The 24,342-nt window shown below is 35.8% G+C and overlaps 1 protein-coding gene across 1 annotated transcript; it reads right to left on the bottom strand.

Moving 5' to 3' along the window:
- Nucleotides 1–1,610: 1,610 nt before the first annotated feature.
- On the bottom strand, nucleotides 1,611–23,754 carry LOC136034301 (polyhomeotic-like protein 2). The gene is made up of 5 exons (XM_065715438.1): nucleotides 23,703–23,754; nucleotides 16,756–16,896; nucleotides 13,007–13,179; nucleotides 8,939–9,070; nucleotides 1,611–2,267 (listed from the first exon to the last, which is right to left on the bottom strand). The coding sequence occupies exons 1-4, from the start codon at nucleotides 23,752–23,754 to the stop codon at nucleotides 8,939–8,941; spliced, it is 498 nt and encodes a 165-aa protein (XP_065571510.1). The 3' UTR covers nucleotides 1,611–2,267.
- Nucleotides 23,755–24,342: the final 588 nt, after the last annotated feature.

Genomic DNA, 24,342 nt, shown 5'->3' with positions numbered 1-24,342 from the left:
TCTAGAGGCGATCACCGGAAAGACAAAGAACAGGCTACAATATTTCGTCAATTAATTGCCTGAAGAAGTTGATTAATTATTCCAGCATGTTCTAGATTTTCTAGAAAATCAAAGTAATTTTTTGCAGCTTTTCGTATTTCAATTTCATCAATTGAGTAATAATATCTACACAATAGAGTTCCCAGCAAGACGATTTGATTTCAAAGCAAAGGATAGGGGAAGTGACCAGAATGAAAACAAGCCTAAGTGTCAAAAAATCATTGTCATCAACGGGCATCACTGACATTTTCACCTTTTTGGACATAATGTGGCTCTTGATCCATTCCTGAAAATTATGTTTCCTAGCTCTCCTACTTTCTAAGATAGTAAAAGGGACCTGATCTCAATATTTGCCGTAAGCCCAAATGAACACTTATAAACATGTTAAACATTCTAAACAGTTAAATGCCCTAAAATACTCCAGCCATGTCTGAGATAAGACTTGTAAGGCAAAAAAACAAAGAAGAAAAAAAATTGTCAAAAAATATAAGCTTAAATTCATCTAGTCTACGTAACCTGCCAATGTTTCCCCTAGATAACTTAAGGAATATTGTGTGCAGACTAGATTTTTAGTAAAAGAAAGTTCTAGAAAACAAAGAATTTTGGTAAATTATTACTTAAATAAGAAATCCTGCTTTAATCCCATAAAAATTAAAATTAATACCCTCAATTATCCGATTCCCTTTGAAAATTTTACTTTTATATTAAATTCATCAGGAGCTATAGTTGAAATAGAGCTGCTCATAGCCAAACACATAAATTTTATCAGTTTTCCTTTCTCTTAGGTGTAAAGTGAATACGGAAAAAATCCACTAAGATCTGTAATAAATAGAATGTCACTTAAATATGGCTTTCTTTTTGTCTATAATGCATAACATTTTTGCTGGTTAGTCTCTGAGCTAAAGCTACTGAAGTGTTAGCTTTCTGATTATGGTTGGTGTGCTCAACTTTTTATTTAGCAAATTCACCTTTATAAAACTGATTAGGGGACAAAGGTTCATTAAAAGACTTTTGGGAGTATAATCATTATTTTGGAACAGTGCAAGGTACGTCCTGTGATTTAGACGTGGCGATAAAAATTCCCAGAGATACAGGCAACGTCGTTCCTAACGTCGAGTTAGATGCAGTAACTATAAGATCATTTATAAGAGGCACTTTATAAGAAGATCCTATGGTTCAGATTGTATAATCTCTTTGAAACCAATCACGACTAGGACTGACCTTCTATTGTTTCCTTTTTGTATTTAGTTCGTGAAACAATTTGAACAAAAAACGAAACAACGAAAAAACAAGACAACGGTAAAACTTAAGTTGGTATTTCGGTGCCTGGGTTTTCACCCTTTGGATCTAAAGTGCGGACAACCGCTAGCTAGTTCGAGATACAAAAGAAACTTAAAGGCATCTAACAAATCTTTGTTGATGTGACACCTTCCCTATAAGAACTATAAATGCAGTCATAACAATTAAAAATTTACTTTTTTTACCCAAAAATTATCCGTAGCTGTTATAACCTAAAAAAAGAATAGGCAACCCAGAGGCTCAATCCCTTGTAACGAAATCCAAAAACTGTCTAAAAGCTTTGAAATTATAATTCGATTAATAAAGATAAATAAACGAGCAAATGGAACTTCATAACAACTTATATACAGGGAGATGCTATAATGACCTTTCCTTTATTTATAGATTTTGTACGGTACCTGAATAAGCCGTTTACTATTCCTATCTTCGATGTCTTTGGACGAAAAAAGTAGTAAACTGCTATCACAGTTTCAGAACCCAAAAACCACTGGCCCGAGGACCAAATACCCAATTTTAGAGGGATCCTTCAAATCAAATTGGATCGCCGAGTCCTAGTGCATGTAATTTACATTTCCTGAGTGTCCCGTCATTATACTAAAGCTAGCGCACTACGAAAGGTCTGGAAAAACTCATATCCAAGTACACAACCAAATGAGTTGGAGAACTGCTATGGCCCTGATGCCTTCTATTTGTCATGCCTGGTGCTGTGACATCTTAAAGTCATTGAATTAGTTATACGTATATTTACACATCTGCCAGTTAAAAATCACATGTCTGACTGCAAGAAGAGCCATGAATAACAACACGAATATACAATTAAAAAAGGGAATTCAGTTGAGGTTACAAGAAGAAACCTCTAAAACATATGAAAAAAGATACAACTCTATGACAACCAGAAAAACCAACTTCAATTATCCTGTTTGAGGAACCTGAAATAATAAAGATAGGTATTGTTACTTGACTTCATTTTTATAGCGATTATGCAAGCAATACTTGGTCTTTTTTCCTTGAATTGCATAAACCCATATTTAATATTTTAGGAAGACGTATTTCAAGATCTGAAAATAGAACATTGTTCATTGGCTGTGAGAGGCACCAGTAGCGGATCCTCAATGTTGCTGAAAGAGCCTGCGCTTAGAATAAACAATTAAAGTCATTTAACTTAAATACACAAAGATTAATGTTTCTTAAAAATCAGCCCCCTTTTTTAAAATTCATCATATTTCACAGTTTGGACGGATGAACGAATGTCTTTGGATAAGATATGTGTTTAAAAAACAATAATTACACACAAAAAGGACAAACTCGTATTTCAGGGTATAAAAAAAAAGAAAAAAAAAACAGCACACTTAAAACTGGCTAAAAATGGAAAAAAATTTAATAGACAGAGTGAATAAAGCAATCATTGACTATTGCTTCAAACTATCATTTTACCAAATTTATCATATATATATATATGTATATATAATATATATATATATATATATATATATATATATATATATATATATATATATATATAATATATATATGTATACATATATATATAATATATAGGGTCAAACATGTCAGAAGATTAAGAAAACACGTTAAAGTATATACGAAATTATGATTAATTTCCTTTTTGTGTTTTAATAGGTTTATTAAAACACAAAAAGGAAGGAAACCGAGCGAACATATGCAAAACATGGGCAGCGCATGTACAAGTAATAAAAACTAAGAACCTAGCATAATACTGAATAGCATTAATAGGGATGGGCGGGCGAAATCTGGGAGGGGAATGTCTTCTGGGAAAAATTGGCTTGTTATTGAACGTTTTGAAAACGAAGGCACAACGCAACTTTCCAGCACTTAAGCGTATCTCTCTCCTATTTTTTTAAGGAGAAGAAGAAGAGACCACTGAACTTTGCTTTCTTTAGAAAATTATTCACATGGCTCTTTTTTTTGGTGGATTCATTTTTATTTGTAATTGTAATTTTTTAATTGTAATGAAGAAAAGGAGAGGGCCTAAGGCAATGCCTCGGACTGGTCATATCGGACAGGGAAAGAGTTAGAATATGATTCAGATATTTGACTGATTGTGATATATTTGATAAGAAGGGGGCAACCAATTTCACCAGAGAAAAATTTATACTGAACTCAGTGAAAAGTTTATCCACTAGTATATCGGGGTTTGCAAGACCAAATACTTTTTGGAGATAGATGGAGAATAAATTCAGCCCAGGTTAAAAAAGGTATGATTTTTCTTTAGCCTATCTGCAAGGAATCCTGACAGTTTTGAGAGACGGCTTCATGTGAAAATTAGTCAGACCCGGTAATCTCATTAAAAAGGATAGACAAGGATTTTGAGAGGAAATGGCTGAAAGTACTAATAATAAGGACGGGGTATCCAAAGGAAAGACAGCTTCCCAATTCGATCTTCAAAGGAGAAATAAAAGGTTAAAGAACGGGAAATATCAGCAGCTGATAATCTATAAGATAGTGCCAGGAGGCTTTAGATAATGGAAGCAAAGAAGCTATTTAGGTTACTGGCGGCAACATTGGAAGATTTAGGCAGGCTAAAATTAAGCTGTTCATATCTCCTGCGACACAGCTTCTTAGCCTCGGAATACTAATTTTCCTGGTTTATTTTTAAACATTTCTTCGACCTCATTTTTGTTGTAGGATCAAGGAGATTTACGAATTTCCTTTTTTAGTAGGTCTATTTTTCTTGGGTTATTGGCTTCATCCAGTTTACGTTTTCTGAAAAGATTTAACTTATTCCTAATTAGTATTTTTCTTGGTTGAGTGACGTACGGTTTATCACTAGAACAATTTTTGAATGTTTTTCTGGGAAATAAATCAAATATTTATAATTTAGCTTTTTGTGAAATTAGCCATGTTTTCATTAAGATCTTGTAATATCAGACCAGTCTTTGGTATTCAGCCACGTGCCAAAAGAATGAAAACCAGAGCTATGACGAGGACTTTAAGATCCATAGGTAATTGGGAAAAATAGTTAAAAATTTGAAAATGGAGACAAAAGGAGGTAAATATGACAAGCCCCACCCACCACCTTCCACTCACTTGGTGCTAGTTTTTACATGGTGGTGATTTGCTTCTAAATGGGTAAATATAATTCTTCATCTGTACTATTTGGAAGGAGTATAGCTAAAACATTTTACATTTTATTTGTCACTGCAAAGAGTTGAAAGATATGAGTGAGGAATTATTTAGGAGGGATTATTGAGGAGGAATTATTGAGGAGTGAAGAGGCAACTTTAGATTGTTGATGTGTCTAACTGACGAAACCAAATAATTTAAGAGCTTAAAAGCTGGAAAGATGTCTTAAATTATCATTTTAAGATCATAAATATTTTGTTTAGTGGTGATTTATGCCTACTGCAACGGTGTTCTTACTCTGTAGCGTGTAGTATTTTTTCGCTTCGTATGCAAAAACATGCTGGTTGTCTCGTTAGTCTTGTAACCCAAGCATCAAGCCAATTTGGCGAGTCCGTCCATTATAATAATTAAATAAAAAAAAACAAATTTTTTTAACTGAAAGTAAGGAGCGACATTAAAACTTAAAACGAACAGAAATTACTTCGTATATGAAAGAGGCTGCTTCCTCATCAACGCCCCGCTCTTTACGCTAAAGTTTGACTCTTTCTCACAATTCTTCTTTTTAAAACAGTAAAAAACTTTAGCGTAAAGAGCGGGGCGTTGATGAGGAAGCAGCCTCTTTCACATACGAAGTAATTTCTGTTCGTTTTAAGTTTTAATGTCGCTCCTTACTTTCAGTTAAAAAAACTTGTTTTTTTTATTTAATTTCTGAACGTTTTAGAATCAATGCATGTTTTGATTTTGGCTCTCCGCAGAGGAATAATTAAAACGAAATTTGCATTTTTTTTTTTTTAGCTAAATGGCTTTCTCATAATTTTGATCGAATGATTTTGAGAAAAAAAGAGCGGGGGAGGAAGCCTAGTTGCCCTCCGATTTTTTGGTTAATTAAAAAGGCAACTAGAACTTTTAATTTTTTACGAATATTTTTATTAGTAAAAGATTTACGTAACTTATAAATTAGCTTACGTAAAGAACTTTTGTATTCTCATGTTTTTATTACATATATGAGGGGGTTTGCCCCCTTGTCAGATCCTCGCTCTTTACACTAAAGCTTAAATTTTGTCCCAATTCATTAAGAATGACCCCAGAATCACAAAAGCCGTAGAATAAATAGTTGAAATTACTAAAAATACTTTAACGTAAAGAGCGAGGTATTAGGAGGAGGTGAGCCCCTCAAATGGGTAATAATTTCTGTTTGTTTTAAGTTTTAATGCTGTTCCTTACTTCCAGAAAGAACTTTTTCATATTTATTTTTTCATTGTGTTTTTAAATAATCCTAGTAAATCCTGCGCTCCCTTCATGGAGATTTTCTTCCCCCATGACAAATTATCGATGGAAAGTTCCCCCAGCATATCCCCCTCTTCTCAACCCCTCCCCCAACCAAAAAGATCCTCCTGAAAACGCCTGTACACTTCCCAATAACCATTACTATATGTAAGCATTGGTCAAAGTTTGTAACTTGTTGCCCCTCTCATGGGGACTGTGGGGGAGTAAGTCGTCCCCAAAGACATAGTTATAAGGTTTGTCGACTACGCTGAATAAAATGGCTATCTCAGAATTTTGATCCGTTGACTTTGGTAAAATAATTAGCGTGGGAAAGGGCACTAGAACTTTTCATTTCCGTTAGAATGAGCCCTCTTGCAACATTCTAGGACAACTGGGTCGATACGGTCACCCCTAGGAAAAACAAAAACAAAAAACAAATAAACAAATAAACACGCATCCGTGATCTGCCTTCTGGCAAAAAATACAAAATTCCACATTTTTGTAGATAGGAGCTTGAAACTTCTACAGTAGGGTTCTCTGATACGCTGAATCTGATGATGTGATTTTCGTTAAGATTCTATGACTCCTATTTTCTAAAATAACGCAAATTTTCTCAGGCTCGTAACTTTTGATGGGTAAGACTAAACTTGATGAAACTTATAAATTTAAAATCAGCATTAAAATGCGATTCTTTTGATGTAGGTATTGGCATCAAAATTCCATTTTTAGAGTTTTGGTTACTATTGAGCCGGGTCGCTCCTTACTACAGTTCGTTACCACGAACTGTTTGATAGTAATGGTCTCGAGTTTACTTTTGTGTATATCTTACATTATCGCAGCATATGTTTGCAATGTACGCGCGTGTTGCTTAACTTCTAATCCTTTTGACTGGAAAATGTACTTATTCACTGCCAAGAGCAAATTTTGAGGCTTTTGCCCTTATGACTAGTTGCCAGTCTTTAAATTTGATTCAATGCCAAGTGGACAGGGTAGGGGCATAAGTAACATTTAAAGGGGGTGAACTGGACCTTTCAATGGATTTGACCCCTGGGGAGGCAATTAGAACTAATGATTTACGCTTAAATGAGCTCTAACGTGATTCCTGACGATTATACATCCTATATGATGAGACTAACAAAAGGAAAGAAACTGCTCTTTACTAAGTTTGAAGCGAGTATCTATTCTGATGGTCAGAGCACAATTTATAAACTGAAATTTCAAATAGCTCAATATCAAGCGGATTGAAAAAGAGATGTAATTATATGATATCAAGCTTATGGTTTCTTGGGCAATTAAAGGAAAATCTAAGGGTAAGTCTCCAGGCAATAAAAGAATCTTTTTTTTAAATTCTTACCAAAATAGCTAAACTTACGTTTAACATAAGGTTTTTATGTCCCACAATTCATAGAGCTTTATTATTACGGACAAGTCGGTTTTTTTTACTCATTAAATAATAAAAAAGAAAAACAAATTGGTTTCAACTGAAAGTAAGAAGCAGCTTTAAAAGTTATGTTCGTTTTAGGTTTTAGTATTGCTCCTTACTTTCGGTTGAAATAAAAACTTGTTTTAAACTTGATTTCTGACTGTTTTGCAACTTTTGCCAGACAATTCCTTTCTCCCCCTCCCCATTTAGAATTCCGCCTAGAAATTTTGCTAAAAAAAAACACCCAACCAAAAAAATAAAAAAAGAAGAAGAAAGAATCCGCATATTTTCCATTAACAAATACTATATCCGACCAATGGGCAAATTGCGTAACTTATAGCCATTTCCCTACAAACTATGGGGAATCATGTAATCCTCAAAGGCATAGCTATTGGACCTTTCAATTATCTTGAATTATATGGCTATCTCAAGGTTTTGATCTGATGTCTTTTGTAAAAATAGGAGCCTGGAAGGGGGGCTTGTTTCCCGCTAATCTTTTTGGTCACTGAAAGGGCACTATATTTTTTATTTCTTTTCAAATGAGTCGCTTCCTGATCTTCTAGAACCATTGGTTCAACACGATCACCCCTAAAAAAAAACAAAAACCGTGATCTTTCTTCTGGCGATAACCACAAAATTATATATTTTTATAGATAGAAGCTTGAAAAGAAACCTTTTCTATAGGGTGCTCTGATATTCTGAATCTAATAGTGTGATTTTCACTAAGATTGCTTTACTTTTTGGGGGTGAAATCAGGCAAATTTTCTAAGGTTCATAGCTTTTGATTGACATTATTAAACCCAATGAATTTTATATATTTGAAATCGGTAAAAAAAAGGCAATTTTTTTTTTATTTATCTATTGTTATTAAAATTCCCCTTTCTTAGAGTGTCGGCTACAATTAGGCCGAGTTGCCCCTTACTTACAGCTAGTTACCACGATCTGTTTTGTACCATAATCAATATGATCTGATCAAAGAGTTTCGAAGTCTTAAATATTGTTGCACAGAACTCTTGCATACGTTTTCAGCATTTAGAAAATACCACAAATACATTTGAGATAAAGTACCATCTTTAAACGAGGCCGAGACAGGCCCTGTTTTTACAGGCATTTACGGATGGTATCGTGGAACGGAGAAGGAGATTCCAGATACCCTTGAAACTGGCTTAAAGAAACTGGCTATGAACTTTTCCGTCTCTTAACCTCCTCATTCACAAAAACTTATTTGAAAATCCCTCAGTTCCCATAAGAATCTCTGTTATATCATCATCCTGCAACAACACATAAATGTTATGAATGACGACTTATAGAAGTGTCCAAAGCTCATTATATTAAAGCTCATCAATTCCTCATTATACAAACAGGTTAGCGGTCAAAAAAGCAACAATAGCATCAAAAACATGCCCTTTTTGTTGCATTTATCTGAATAAATTGCCTCGTTTCCAGTTGTTTTCTCTTTAGTCCTGGCTCAACTTCCTTGAAGTAATGGTACAGGGACTATCTAAATTTTCAATTTTAGTTTTAATAATCGTATTTCATTATTTCTTGTTTCATTTTTAAAAGTGCTTCAAAGATTTAAGGTTAAAAAATTTCATTGTTTTTTGGATGAATTTCCCATTGTTTTACCATTAATGATTTACCAGTAATGAGTGTGGATATCGTCGTTATTCAATTCCTCGGTATATTATGTGCTGAATAATTTAATTGTTCAGAACATGAAATAATGAGGCAGTTTAACCTTATTAAAGATTTTAGAAGAATAAGAGTATCAAGCTTTTTAGAGAATATTGAAAATAAAAGACTGCAAACCTATTCATTGTTGAATTTGCTCTGCATTTTCAAAATATGGCGAAATATTTCAACAGAAGGTCCAATTTTTAAACCCAATCCTTTGACCAAATCAGACCTATGCATGACCAGTAAGGTGATTCCGTTAACTTCCTAAAACAAAATATTTTCTTTATAAGATCACTCAGACTAAGAATAAAAAATTAACATGTTTTTCTAGCTTATAATAAGTACAATGCGAGAGAATAAATTCAATTCTTACATATCTCTGACTGAATAAAAAAAAAACTATCTTAGATGACGAAACGAATAAAAAATGACGGAAGGAACTGAATAGTTGGTTATTTACAGTTTTATAATTTTTGCATGAAATTAAAAAAAGGATGATAGAAAAGAAGAACAAAAAAAGAGGAGGAGAGAAGTTGAACCAATCACAGAGAAAAAAAAACCGTCCCAAAAATAAACAAATCCCAAAACAAGCATTAGAACATGCTTGTAAGTACTTCTTCAGTTAATAATTTATTTGAATACTTTTTTTTCCAAAGTATTTTTAAGTATTACCCAAATGCTTTTAATTGAGATTTTGCAAACTTTCCCAGGAAGTCCCACCGATTTGAAACGATTGTTGAAGTGAAAAAAAAAAAAAGAAAACAAAAATTCTTTATTCAAAGGCACTAATCGCGTTGCCCTTTCGAGCAGATTCTCCCAAGGAGTCTCTAATAAGTCCCGTAGAAAATTCCAAGAGAAAGTAAAAACAAATAGTGTAGTACAATGATTTGCTATAAAATCAAATTCGAGAGGATATGTTAAATAAGCATGGCGTATATTCCTGTGATGTTCATTGAAACAGATCATTTATTCAACTGGTCCAACAAAAAGATGCATGTTTATTTATTTGTTTCTTTTTTGGTTGTATCTTTTATCGTATCCACCAGGGGTGATCATAGAAAATCAGTGATCCTACAAGATCAGAAGAGGGCTCACGTGGCTGGAAATAAAATTTCTAGGGCCCTTTTTAAGTGGCCAAAAATATTTGAGGACAGAAAGTTCCCCTCCCGCACCCCCTTTTTCCTCAAAGTGAAAGGGGGCACTTAATCAAAATTTTGAGATAGCCATTTTTGTTCAGAATAGTGAAAAGATCCACCAACTATGTCTTCGAGGCTGACTTAACGCCCTAAAGCCCCCAAGGGAAAGACTGCAAGCTATGATTTTTGTCCATTGTTTACATATAGCATTGGTTATTGAGAAGTATGCAGACATTTTTCGGGAGAGGCGGATTTTTCCAACGGGAAGGGGGTTACATGGGAGGATCTTTTCATGAAGGAATATTTCGTGAGGAAAGAAATTTTTCTATGGAGGGGGGCCGGATATCCCGGCACTATTTAAAAACCGATCGGAAATTAAATAAAACGAGTTTTTTTCGAACTTAAATTAAGGAACAACATTAAAACTTAAAACGAATAGAAATTATTAGGTATGAGGGGGTGCTTTTCTCCTCCTCAATACCTCGCTCTTTACGCTAAAGTTTTTTTGAACTTTTATTCTCGAGGATTTCTTTTTGTTTTAATTTATAATGTTGCTCCTTACTTTCAGTTGAAAAAATTAATTTTTATGGGACTTGGTATTAACCAAGTGACATAAAGCAATCGCAAATTCTGTCGGTCTGTCGGTCCCGGTTTTGCTATATTAGGCGCTTCCTGGTAAGCTGGGACGATGAAATTTAGCAGGCGTATCAGGGACCAGACCAGATTAAATTAGAAATAGTCGTTTTCCCGATTTGACCATCTGGGGGGGGAGTGGGGGCCCGTTAACTCGGAAAGAATAGAAAAATTGAAGTATTTTTAACTTACGAACGGTTGATCAGATCTTAATGAAATTTGATGTTTGGAAGGATATCTTGTCTCAGAGCTGTTTATTAAATTCCGACCGAACCTGGTGACATTAGGGGAGGGGGTTGGGAGGGGGAAACCTAAAATATTAGAAAACACTTAGAGTGGGGTGAAACCTGGTGGGAAAAATAAGCACAAGTCCTAGATACATGATTGACATAACCGGAACGGAACCGTTCTCTTTGGGGTAGTTAGGGGGGGGGGTAGAAAAAATGAGGTATTTTTAACTTAGGAACGGGTGATCGGATCTCAATAAAATTTGATATTTAGAAGGATATCGTGTCTCAAAGCTCTTATTTTAAATCCCTACCGGATCTGGTGACATTGGGGGGGGAGTTTGGGGTGGGAGAAACTAAAATCATGGAAAACGCTTAGATTGGAGGGATCGGGATGAAACTTGGTGGGAAAAATAAGCAGAAGTCTTCGATACGTGATTTACATAATTGGAACGGATCCGCTCTATTGGGGGGGGGGGGGGAGTAAAAAATGACGTATTTTGAGCTTACGAAGAAGTGATCGGATCTTCATGAAACTTCATATTTAGAAGGACCTCGTAACTCAGATCTCTTATTTTAAATCTCAACCGGATCAAACGTAATTGGGGGAGGGGGCAGTTGGGGGGGGGGGGACCAGAAATCTTAGAAAATACTTAAAGCGGTGAGATCAGGATGAAACTGGAAGGGAAGAATAAAAACCTGTCTAAGATACGTGACTGACATGACCGGACCGGATCTGCTCTTTTTGGTGGAGTTGGGGGGGGGGGGTTAATTTTGAAACTTGAGGTATTTGTAACTTACGGAAGGGTGACCAGATCTTAATGAAATTTGATATTTAGAAGGATCTTGTGCTTTAAAGCTCTATTTTTAAATTTCGACCAGATCCTCTGACATTGGGGGGAGTTGGAGGGGGAAACCGGAATTCTTGGAAAACGTGAAAATTGGGATATTTTTATCTTACGAATTGGTGATCGGATCTTAATGAAATTTGATATTTAGAAGGATCTTGTGCTTTAAAGCTCTAATTTCAAATCCCGACCAGATCTTTTGACATTGGGGGGAGTTGGAGGGGGAAATCTTGGAAAACACTTGGAGTGGAGGAATCGGGATGAAGCTTGGTGGATAGAATAAGCAAATGTCCTTGATACGTGATTGACGTAACCATACTGGATTTGCTCTCTTTGGGGGAGTTGGGGGGAGGGGTTCAGTGATTTGGCGAGTTTGGTGCTTCTGAACGTGCTAGGACGGTGAAAATTGGTAGTTGTGTCAGGGAGCTCCACAAATTGACTTGATAAATTCTTTTTCTCAGATTCAACCATCTGGGGGGCTAAAGGGAGAGGAAAAATTAGAAAAAATTAGGTATTTATAACTTACGAGTGGGTGCTCGGATGTTAATGGATTTTGATATTTAGAAGGACATCGTGACTCAGAGCTCTTATTTTAAATCCTGACCGGCATTAAGCCTCTTATTTTCCTTTTTAAATCAATCTATTGATTCATAGAATTTTGTTGGAGCTCATACCATGTGATCTCTTGGCTCTTAGCTCTTCTTGCCTCGTCACAAGTGCCATATGAGCTCTTAGCTCTTGTCGTTTATTTAATTAGCTGCAAAAGAGTTTCATCAGCAGCTTGATTATTCAACAATTCTTCGCAATAATTTTTTTTTTAGCAAGGTTCTTGCATGGCTATTGATACATTCATTCAAATCCTGTGACTCATTTCCTTTTTTCCATTGGTCATATGTTTACACTATGAGCATCAGAAATATCCTTATTTTCCGAATATAAGTCAAATGGAAAATTTTCGTAAAATAAATGAAGCAATTCCAGAAAATAGCTTTAAGGACTACTTTTTAAATCGATATGACAAAAGCACCATCGCTTATTTTTGGCTATGATTCTGCAGATCAGCATAAAAAAAAGAAAACAAATTGCAAGACGAATGCATTAACAAGCATGATAAAATTCTAGTAAAAGGCGAGAAAAACAGCCTAAAATAAAGCCAAGTGGTTTTCTCTCTGCTCGGTAAGATAATTATTCTTTGATGGATTAGAGCTTGCTTTACATGGAGACGGAAAAACAATATATTTAAGTTACATCAGAGCATGGGTATCATAGAAATTTCAAAAAAAAACTTGGTTCGTTTTACTAAAACGGGCATTCATAGAACAGATTGTAACATACAACCCAGTTTCACGTACTTACTTCTTCTTTAAAAGTCTCAGCCTCTCTTTTGAATCCAACTTTAACAAAGTAGTCATACACATCATTACATGTCCATTTTACAGGATTAGAAACTTCATCGCTAGGCATATTAGGTGTATCCTTATCATTCTTCAGCTCCTCCTTTACCAACGAAAAGCCAGAGATGGGTGGTCCTGATAGAAAGAATGTAATATAAGCATAAAAATTTATTAATAGACAGAACCAAATACCACAAATTGTAGAATTTCTTTTGTGAAAATGAAAAGTAAACCTCCTCAGGATGGCCCTATACTCTGAAAATCTGTTTTTTTTGGGGGGGGAAGGAGTCGGATATGCTTCCTCCGTTCTTAACTACAAATTTGTTTTATTCCCCCGTCAATAGTCGAATGCAATACATTTTAAGATATATGAGATTCGATCATATTCTGCTCGCCATGCTACGCATAGAAGTCATGAAGTAACAGAATAAGATGTATGATTTTGGAGTAGCTTGGAATTACGCATTTAGAAATTCAAAATATTTGCTTAGAGATGGTAATCATTCTAAGTATACTAATGGTGACACAGAAGATATCAAATTATCAACCCAAATTGCCACGAACTGAATTCCTCGCATAATTTTTAGATTTCTGAACTTTTTATTTTAATGGTCATTGGTCTTATTGAGACCCGGATAAACCACTGTAAATGAAATTTCCAACAAATTTAAGGGTATTGGTTTATCACAGGAATTACCAACGCAGACAACAATAGAAATGGATCCTGCAAGGGGATATAAAAGTTTTGGTAGGAAATCGCCTAGTTGTATAACAGGAATTGTTATTTGAACGAATACTCTTCTAGAGGCTACCTTCTGGTTTTACACCATTCCTTAAAGTCTTTCTAAAAAAAAACAGCTCGAAAAATGACCAACTCATTTACATTCCTTTTCAATAATCACTGATTTAAATATTGACCTTCACGATCGGAATTTTAGTACTTCATCAAATACTTGAGAAGTTTTTACTTGTCTTATTAACGTTGAATCATTTGTATTGTTTCCAGAATGTTTAAAATTCACCGAGATTGTTTCTATTCTCCAGGGTAGTAAAATGATTAATCGATTGAGTTACTGATCTTTTTCTGTTTTATCCGCCACGCCACGTATTCAAGAACAGTGCATAAATGTTCAACTTGGAACATTATAACTTGAACATTATAACTAAATTTTATAACATTATAATTAAATATTATTATAATATTTATTAAATAATATTTATTAATAATATAATATTTATTAAATATTTATCATAATTAAATTTTAAACATTATAACATTATAACTTGGAACATTATAACTAAATGTTATAACTTGGAACTACATAAATTGTTACATTCAGATCAATCGTGCTGTAGGAACCAAAAAGATGACTGACGACATCTTACATAAACTTGATATTAAACAAAGCTCTTGCTGATAGTTTTAACGTTCCTAGTTTTTTTTTTTATCTGATTAAGGTTCTTGACACCAGATCATCGACTAATAGTACAAGAATACTACTTTTATGGATTAATACTTATTTGCTGTGCTTCAGAAACATCTCCGGAATATAGAGGATTATGTTCAATATCTAAGAAATTAAAAAAAGGGGTTAATGCAATTGATTCCTCATTGATATATGTGTAAGAAACATCTAAAGTAACATGGATAAACTGAAAATTACATACAAAATACCTTAAGTCAAAAGGATAGGAGAATGAAAAAGAAGTTGTGGAAGTTCGAACTACTGTGAACCAATAACTAAACGTTTGCAAGAATACCATCATCTTGCTTTCCAGCATGTAGAAAATAAAGGACAAAAAATTGTTAAGAGGAAGAGAAAATTTAACTGCAGAAATTTTTCAGCCATTGAAATGGGAAGAACGAGACAAATGCTGAGGTTTTGGCGAGGACCTTTGCCAAGTCGTCTTTAGTGATAATAACGATTAAAACTACCCTCAAAAAAGTCCATAAAATAGCAAAAGCCCCAAAAATTTGAAACACACAGAAAAAGCAAAAAAAATCTTTTGCTTTCTGAACTCGTATTTTCATATGAATCCTATCTTTTTTTCCAGCTTTTTTTTATTAACTATTTTTTCATTTATTTTTTTTTTTTATTTTTTTTCTCATATTAACTATCTTTCAAAAATATTTTTAATCAAACAATTTAAACTATCAATTCAATTTTAACTAGTTAACACAACCGATTTCCACCAAATCTGGTTACCTTTACTGTCGATGGGAAAGTTAGTAGTTATTTAACATTGAGACCCACCTCATTTAGTTGCTATTTTGTATTTCTTTTCGCACAAAAAAGCAGAATTATCTATAACCAAAAAGCTTCATGGTAATTTCTTTCTCTACTTTCGGAGGCAATACAATTTTAATCATTTTTAAGGACTAATTACACTACTTTAGTCTGAGAGCTTAACCCTAAGTTTTTCGATTGCGGGTAACCATGAACACAAAGAAATATTTAAAACGTACGAAAATAAAAGAGCACTAAGCAACATAAAATAGACCACGTTTGATACATAAATCAGGTTTCTAAGTCTGGTATACGAAATAAAAGTTATAAAAGTAACCTTCCTACATTACGTGTTGTATTAGCAAACTGACATTAATAATAAAAAAAAAGTGAGCCACGATAGCAGGAACGTAGCCAGGATTCAATTTCTAGGCGGTGATGGAGATTCAATAAGGGAAAGTGCAGTTTTATATCCATTCTATTAAATCTATGTTATATAATTTAGAAGTTAAGTTTTCCTTGGGTGAAATAATCCTTTTATCTCCAGGAGGATTACTTTAATATATTTTCCAAATTATTCTCCTAAATCTCAAACTTTTCCTTAGTGAATAATTTCTAACCTATAATGTGAACCCCTTACGTTCAATTAACTGTTATGTAACAGCATCTCCCTCCCAAATATTTTAAAGAAAAGTTATTCATACATACTCGCGTCTATGTTGACGTTTTCTTTGGGTTGGAGTGTGCTAAGAAAAGGGGCAAGAAACCGCAAACACAGATTTAGAAAAATAATAACTGCAGCCAGTTTAGGATTTGCAAGCGAAAATAGGAAGTGTCTTCCTCAATAGATTTCTAGTTGCAAAAAAAACTATAAAACCAGCAGCATGAATTAGAGTTTCTTCATTTAATAGCTCCCCCAACAAGAATTTCCAAAAACTTGCGCAAAGAGTTTTAATATATAAAAAAAAGTTAAAAAAGAAAAAGGGACTAAAGTTATTTCATCTATAAGACTTGATACAAGGATTATAATTAGACTTGAGTTATAAGAAATTCTAAGACTTGGTGTAAGCTACAATATTCAATTATTGTCTTAGAAATCATTGCTGTACAAACTTTACTTCTTCATTGTTTTTTGTTCCAGATTTTACCAATGAAGCTGATATAGTTTCCCCATTTCTAAGCTAAAATTAAAAGGATATAAAGGATATTACGCATTCTTAAACACATACAGCAATTTCAAAAGCCATAGACACTTTCTAACCATGTACTTAGGGTATTAAAATCAAACCGCAATACAATATCATCTTTTTAACCGTCTTTTTAAAGCTTCGAACAGCAAAAAAAAATGAATGAACAAGGAAAATAAGCTAGATTTGGATCAAGTTGAAAAAATACAGATATCTCATCGTTTTCATAAATGTTTTTAATCGAAACAAATTCTTGAAATTTCGTTATGAATAGGATAGGCTACAAGCGAACAAACCAAGATCAGGACAAGTTGGACTAGGAGTACATTCATCGTCTGAAACTTTCAATTCAAATGGACTGGGGCTGTATTTAAAGTCTAGGCTTCCATTGAAGTTTTTTGGTACTTCATTGTTTACACTGGGCTCCGCGGTGGCCTCTGCAAAAAATAAGAAAAAAATATAGGATAAAATGATACCTAAGACTTTTAATGATGGTATCGATTGTATCTAACTAGAATAGGTTTTACTTGTTAGAAATTTAAATCATTCTAAGTAACATATGTCTTCTATATAGATGAGATTAAGAAAAAAAGCTAAGTTTTTCTGGGGGAAGTAAAGAGTGAAGTTGAAACTCAAAACGAACAAAAGTTATTGCTTCACAGCCTATCTAACCTATAACAAAAAAACTTGAACAAATAAACCGTAACTAATTACATTTCCTTACGTTTTTAGGATTATAGAAAACTAGCACTTTACTGAAAACCCAAAAGCAAAGTATGATAAACAAGAATATCGACTTTGGAGTCAAAAGTGAGCATGTAGCGTAATAACAACAACCTAATCTGGAAAGTTTTTCACAGTAGTACCCCAGCTGTGATATCAGTAACGTTCAGTATGCGATTAAATTATCTTGAAAATATAGGCATAAAAATAAATATTTTCTTAATGACCGCAGTCATTCAGTTTGTGGCCAGACATCAGAGCTCCTCAAGAATTGTGATCCATCCATAAGCCTCTGGATCCTGTTTGATACTGTGTGGCGCTCTGGAATGATCCTAATAGACTGGAAGACAGGCTCAATTGCACCAGTCTATAAGAGGAGAGGGAACAAAGCGGAATGTAGCAACTATCGTGGCAAAGTCTGATTTCCGTTACCCAGCAAACTCTTCACCATACTGCTGCTCAAGAGGGCAACAAAGTACCTCCACCCCCTTCGTCACCACTAGCAGGCTGGGTTCATGCCGAGTCGGTCCACTACAGAGAAAATCGATACAATTAGACAGGTGAAAGAGAAAACTTTAGACTGTAAAAAAAGGCATAAATTGCCTTCGTCGTTTTTTGATCCGCTTTCGACACTGTCGATTGACAGTCACTGGGGCTGATCTTCAATCTGCTTGTGTGCCTAAAAAACTGTTAAACTGTCTAAAGAGCTATACAGTGACCAAAACCGCTGTCATCAGAAATGGCCAGCTCCCATCACGTTTTCAAATTAGAAACGGTGTTCGGCAGGACTGCGTTGTTCCTCCCCAACTCTGTGTCATGGACCCTGTTCTCAACAAAACACTGTTGGCGTATCCCTTCGCTTTTACTAAAAGAGTTCTGTCTGATGTTGACTTCGCTGACGATGCTGCATTAGTATGAGATACAAAAATCTTGGTGGCATCAAAACTGCCCCAGACACACTAGCATATACTGTAGAAAAACTTGGTTTAAATATAAACTGAACTAAGACCAAAATAATGCCCGTGAACAAGACACCATACAGCCTCCTGACATCTATAGAAGTATGTGATCAAAATGTTGAGATAGTCAAGCAGTTTACCTGCTTTGGTTGAATTGTCTGCTCAAATAGAAATCTAGATGCAGAGACATCAGCAAGAGTGGCAAAGGAAAATGCCTTCTTCGGCCGTCTTTTGAGAACAATATTCCACAAACCCCAGCCGTCTGAAGAAAGCCCGAATCTACTCTGCCTCGGTAGCAAGTGTTGTGTTGGGTTCCATTGCAACTGAACCACCGTGTAACTGAACCTCCGTGTGACTGAACCTCCGTGCAACTGAGCCCCCTGGAACTGAGCCCTCCTGAAACTGAGCCCCCGTGAAACCGAGCCCCCGTACAATTGAACCTGCGTGCAACTGGACCCTCGTGCAACTTAACCTTGTTTAATTGATCTTAGTGCAACTGAACCCCCTGTGTAACTGAACCACTGTGCAGCTGAGCCTTCGTTTAACTGAACCTTCGTGCAATTGAGAACTATCGTACTCAGTTATTCATTGCTCTACAAGTACGAGGCAATTTACGAGTACGTTGGAATTGTTTGTTGTTTAAAGTCATGATATAGATGCCTGCCAAGATGATTCATTATAAAAACTTCATTTTGTTGTGACAAAAACAAAGAAATCAGACGTAACAAACCATTAAAGCCAAATTTATTTCTCCTTTTTTATGCCTGTTAATGGTGTTCCCTTCTTCCTTTCACTGTCTACAGGTCTAGACATTTACACACACCCTCTGACAATCCCCCCCCTTTCAAAACCCCCTCTGAAAATATCCTCTTATGTAAAATTCTTCCCTGGAAAATACTCCCCAGCTGCTGGTCGGTTTCCAATCCACTTCTGAAAAATAAGAACTAGAACTCTCAATTTCTGATCGAACAAACATCCTCCGGAGTTTCTACGGCCATGAGGGATGAGGAAAGGGCAGTCCCTATCCTGTACAAAATAAATTTTGTTCGTTTTGAGGTTTATGTTTTTTTTTTAAGTTTTTTGTCCCCCTTTCCGGAGAAAATAGCCCCCAAACAGAAGCCCTGAATACGGTCCAGGGGATTACACATTATTTCTACCTCCTCTTATCTCTTTCTTAGAACTAATTCTGTATTTATATGAAGGCTCAATGAGAGTTGGAGAGTGGAACGTAAAAAACATCAAAAATGCGAAATTGATATTTAATCCCTTTTGATTTTTAGAAACATTTCTGTTCTACGGTGTTATTATGAGAGTAAACAGTAACATTAAACCACAAAATGTGAATTCATTCCGTATAAGTGAGAGACCGTCCCTTTCTCACCCCACCACCGTCTCATGGTCGTAGAAACTTCGGAGCATGCTCATTCAATCAGGAATTGAGTTCTAGTCCTTTCTTTATAAGTCAAAAGTGACTGGAAACCAACCATGGTGGGAGGGGTGATGCTGGGTATTTCTCAGGAGGAAGGGGGGGGGGGTGGTTTCTTGTAGTGACAGGGCAGAGACATAAAACATTAACAGACATAAAAAAAAGGAGAAATAAATTTAGCTTTATTGGTCCGTGACGTCCGATTTTCTTTGTTTTTATGACAACAAAACATAGTTTTTTTCATGAATCATATTGAAAGGCTTTTATATTAGGCTTCTAAAAAACAAACAATTCCAATAATGTTAAACATGTAACGATTCCGGCTTGTGTGTTACTCAATGATAATACCCCATTTTTGTAGAATACTGAAAAACTGAGTACGTGGTTCAGTTGCACTAGGGTTCGGTTGCACGGTGGTTCAGTTGCAGAGGGGTTTGCACGGTGGTTCAGTCACAGGGGCTCAGTTGCTCGGGACGCAGTTACACGGTGGTTCAGTTACATGCACACTGTTGTATTGTACTCGCCAGAGACTTGGCCTTTGGCTCAGTCGCTTTTGACGAAGGTAGATGCTTTTCAAAACAAAACACCTCCGGAAAATCACACGCGTTAGATCGTTAGATTGTTAGTTAGGGTACAGAACATTGAAATCCTCTGGTCCTTTCAATTGCCACCCCTGTTCGAAAAGCTCAAGTCCCAATCGCTGCGATTGTGCGGTCTTTTCCTTCGCCTACCAGCTCAAAACCTGCCCGACTTACCTTCGACTTTGATCTAACTGAAAATGACTGAAAATGCCCCAAAGGTGGATCATGTACCAGATGAGGGGATATCATCCACGGTTGACTCAGTGCAGGGTGCATTGACCCCACCGAAGTTTCTACTCTCACCCAAAACAGGGCACTTTGGAGACGACTAACAGTGCAAACGTTTGGTTCTCTCTACGGTAGCGACGCTGTCGAGTAAGAACTTTAAGTCAATTAAGTCAAAGATACTGACCAGTACACAAAAGTTATAGACTGCTTTATCCGGTAACATAGGGACCTCGTGTCAACCCTGATATCTAGTCAAATATTTTCCTCTTTAATTTCCCCTCTATGGACAGACGATCAGGGAACTATGCACTGTAGCGTATTATTGCATCTTATCTTGGTATGGTTTTTATCATTAGGTACATTTTTTTTCTCCAGGCTATGTCGTAAAGACGGGATCCTTAAATATAAAAATCCCTTAAAAACTCTAGAAGGTTATTCAACTGGAAATTGAGTTTTAGTGCCCTTTAAAAAGTGTAAAAGTTTTAGGAGGGTAACATCCCTCCTCCAGTTCTTTTTTACTCCCCCCCCTCGACACCAAAATGCATTCAATCAAAAATTTTCAACAGTCACATTGTTCAAAGTAGCCAAAAGTCCCAAGAAATATGCACCCACGGATGGTATGACCCCACCCCCTTCCCTACAGCCCCAGTGACGAGATCTGTAAATTATGCAGACTGACCTTCTTTTTACACATATAGTTTTATCATGGAGGGGGGGGGTTGTTATTCATACATTCATTTGTTAGTAGGGGGTGTTAGGGGGCCAGGAATGAGCAAAAAAAATGTGTTCCTAATTAGTATCATTTCAAATGAGGTCTTTCGGATCATTTGCTAGTCCCAGAGTTTCCCAAGAGCATACCCTGGAAACGACAAGCGTAATACAGGATTGAATAAATCTATCCTATGGACACCAGAATTTTAAAATCATTTACCACATCACAAGAATGGCTTAAGGAATCGAGTTGATAGGCAGTATCAGAAGGAAAGGGAGTCAAGTTGATTTTAAACTGTGATTTGAAGAGACCATATAATTTGGATTTCAAAAGCCTTTTAGCCAAAGTTATCTTTGATAAAAACGTTTTATGAATTGAGAAGCTTAGTTTTGTAATGCTTACACACCAAAATAGCATTAAAGCACACAAGAACCTTGCTTTTGGATGAATACCATCTAATCTTGGAAGCCAGAGATCCATACTGGTGTTATATCTAATTTTTAGAATATTAAACCACTAGGTTTTGTCATATATTTGGTATCTTAGGCACACGCTAACATGAGTCACACCACAATGGCCAGATTCCCGTGTATTCATTTTATTTTAAATTAAATAAGTAAATTAAATAAACTATGTGTGCACTGGTTATTGAAACAGCTTTTTTGCACAATCATAGGCATCCCAATAGCGATGGCTAAGCAAAAAGCGATTTGGGCACAATGTAATTTTTTTTTTTAGACCAGGGCACTTTGTACCGAAGGAATTGTCTTAGAAACTTCGAAAAAAGCTAATTCGATTTAAAACTAAAAGCGCTGGTGTCCTTTTTAACAGCTTAAAGTGATTGGGGGGGGGGGGGGGGCAACAAGCCCCCTTTCCATACCCACCATTTCCCAAAGAACATTCAGTAAAATTTTTGATGTATTCGTTTAATTCAGCGTAGTCAAAAGGTCTGAATATTATATCTTTGAGGATGACGCCCCCCCTACAGCCCTCCGGGCAAGGGTTGTAGGTTATACCCTGGGGATACATAAGGTTTTTAAAGAAAGGGTGGTCCTTTAAACTTTGGAGGGGGCTCATAGGATTTTTAATCAGCAGTTCTAGTACCTTTTTCAAGATTCAAAATGGTCAGAGGGCGGATATCGCCCCCCCATACCTCGTATTTCCCCACACCTCAAAATGAATGTGATAGAAATTTTGAGATGGCCACTTGCTGTCGTTGAAACTTCGAAAAAGGCTCCATCGACTGAAAATTTAATAGTGAAAAGTGATTGGACGGAAGCAAGTCACTCACACCCATTAATTCCCAAAACACATCTAATTAAATTTTGAGATAGGCAATTTGTTCAGCGTAGTTGAAAGGTCTGGCAATTATATCTTTGAGAATGACACCCCCCCCCCCCCTAAAGCCCTCAGCGCAAGGGTAGTAAGTTACGTCACGAGGGTATTTAAGGTTTTTACGGAAAGGGTGGTCGTAGTAACTCCAAAGTTGGTTCATTAGATTGGAAATCAGATGTTCTAGTGCCCTTTTTAAGAGTCAAAGTAATCGGGGGCAGCCAATAAGTCGTATTTTCGACAAATACATCCGATAGAAATTTCAAGATAACCATTTGTTCAAAAATAGTCCAAAGATCATATGGTAAGGCCTTTTGAATTGACAGAATCCTCCAGAGTCAGAAGGATATGGGTTGTAAGTTATGTTTATGGAAGACGCGTGAGCTTTAGAAGAGGCTCATTTGACAGGAAATGTATAGTTCCCTTTTAAAAGTCAAACATGATGGGAGAGCCAATAGCCCCCCCCCCTCCTGACATCCTCTTTTCCCGAAACGTATTCAACTGAAGTTGTGAGATAGCCCTTTTGTAACCAATAGTCCAAAAATCCTGTAACAATGTCTTTAGGGTAGATATAATCCTGCAGAACGAGTGGGCAAGGATTATAAGCTATGCCTCGGGGCATACAAGGTTTCTATGGAACAGGTGGTCGCATTTTTTTGAATCGGATGGAGCTCATTTGATTGTAAGTCAGAAGTTTTAGTGCCCTTCTCAAGAGCTTTACTTTATTTTCCAAGAATAACAAAAAGCATTCAGATGAACCTTTCAGAGAATGTTGAGGGGAGTGTTGAACTAAATTAAAAAACACTATGTGTACACGAATTGTCAAAAGGATGTAATACAGGAATAACTGAGCATATAAATTTAGAAAATTGACAGTAAATGACATGGGAGATGATCAAAAAGGAAATACGTTAATACTACTGCTTCTAGTAGCATTACCGCTATTCAATACTATTACTAGTAATATTAATACTACTACTGTGACTACTATTACAACTATGCCTAAGGGTATGAAGGTAAATTTTTTTAAGGAACTTTGAGGAGGGAAGGTGAAATGAATCACAACAAGCCGTCTGTAGGCTTCAAAACTTAAATAGCCAAAAATTAACGGAAGTAGGGCTCGTAGCTCAAATGCCTTCTCAAGACCGAGAACTTGATTTAGAAAAAAAAAATAAAAGATTAGTTTTTTATTTCCCCTCAATTTAGAGATCTAAAAGAGTCGAAGAGTGATATTATTGGCTCAGGGTAAAGGGACACTAAGGAATGAAGAAAGTAAACTAACCGTCAAGTTTGCTGGGAGGACGATGAATTTTAATGTTTTTACGTGTGCCCATAAATTAGAATTTTTCAGGCAAGCATTCATTTCGTCTGCAGGGGTTGATCTCGGTATTATGTTTGCCTGAAATCTCCCGCAAGCAATATTAATGTGCTGCCAAAGGGTTTCGACTTCCATCGCAAATCTTTCAAGCATTGATCCAGAGCCTCGAGCGATTTTTTTGCGTGCCATTGTGCACTCATCCCAAATAATAAGTTTGCATTGCTGCAATACTTTACCCATCCCAGATGATTTGGAAATATTGCACGTGGGAGTTTCTGTAGAATGCAAATTCAGAGGCAATTTCAAAGCGGAATGAGCAGTTCTTCCACCAGGCAGCAATGTTGCGGCTATTCCGGACGACGCAATTGCCAACGCTATATCATTTTTCGATCGAATTGATGCCTGAATCACTTTTATCACAAACGTTTTACCAGTACCTCCTGGCGCATCCAAAAAGAAAATTTCTCCAACGTAGTTATCGACACAATGCATTATCGTATCATAAATGTCTTTTTGTTCCGACGTTAACTTGGAAATGTTATTTTGTACATACGACAATAGATCACTCGTACAGTAACTTTGTTCACGATCCAATTCTACACAT

The sequence above is a fragment of the Artemia franciscana genome, chromosome 13 (genome assembly GCF_032884065.1).
Source record: "Artemia franciscana chromosome 13, ASM3288406v1, whole genome shotgun sequence".
In the NCBI taxonomy this organism is placed as follows: Eukaryota; Metazoa; Arthropoda; class Branchiopoda; order Anostraca; family Artemiidae; genus Artemia; species Artemia franciscana.
Note: the sequence above shows the minus strand (reverse complement) of the source record. Positions and strands in the feature narration are given on the sequence as shown.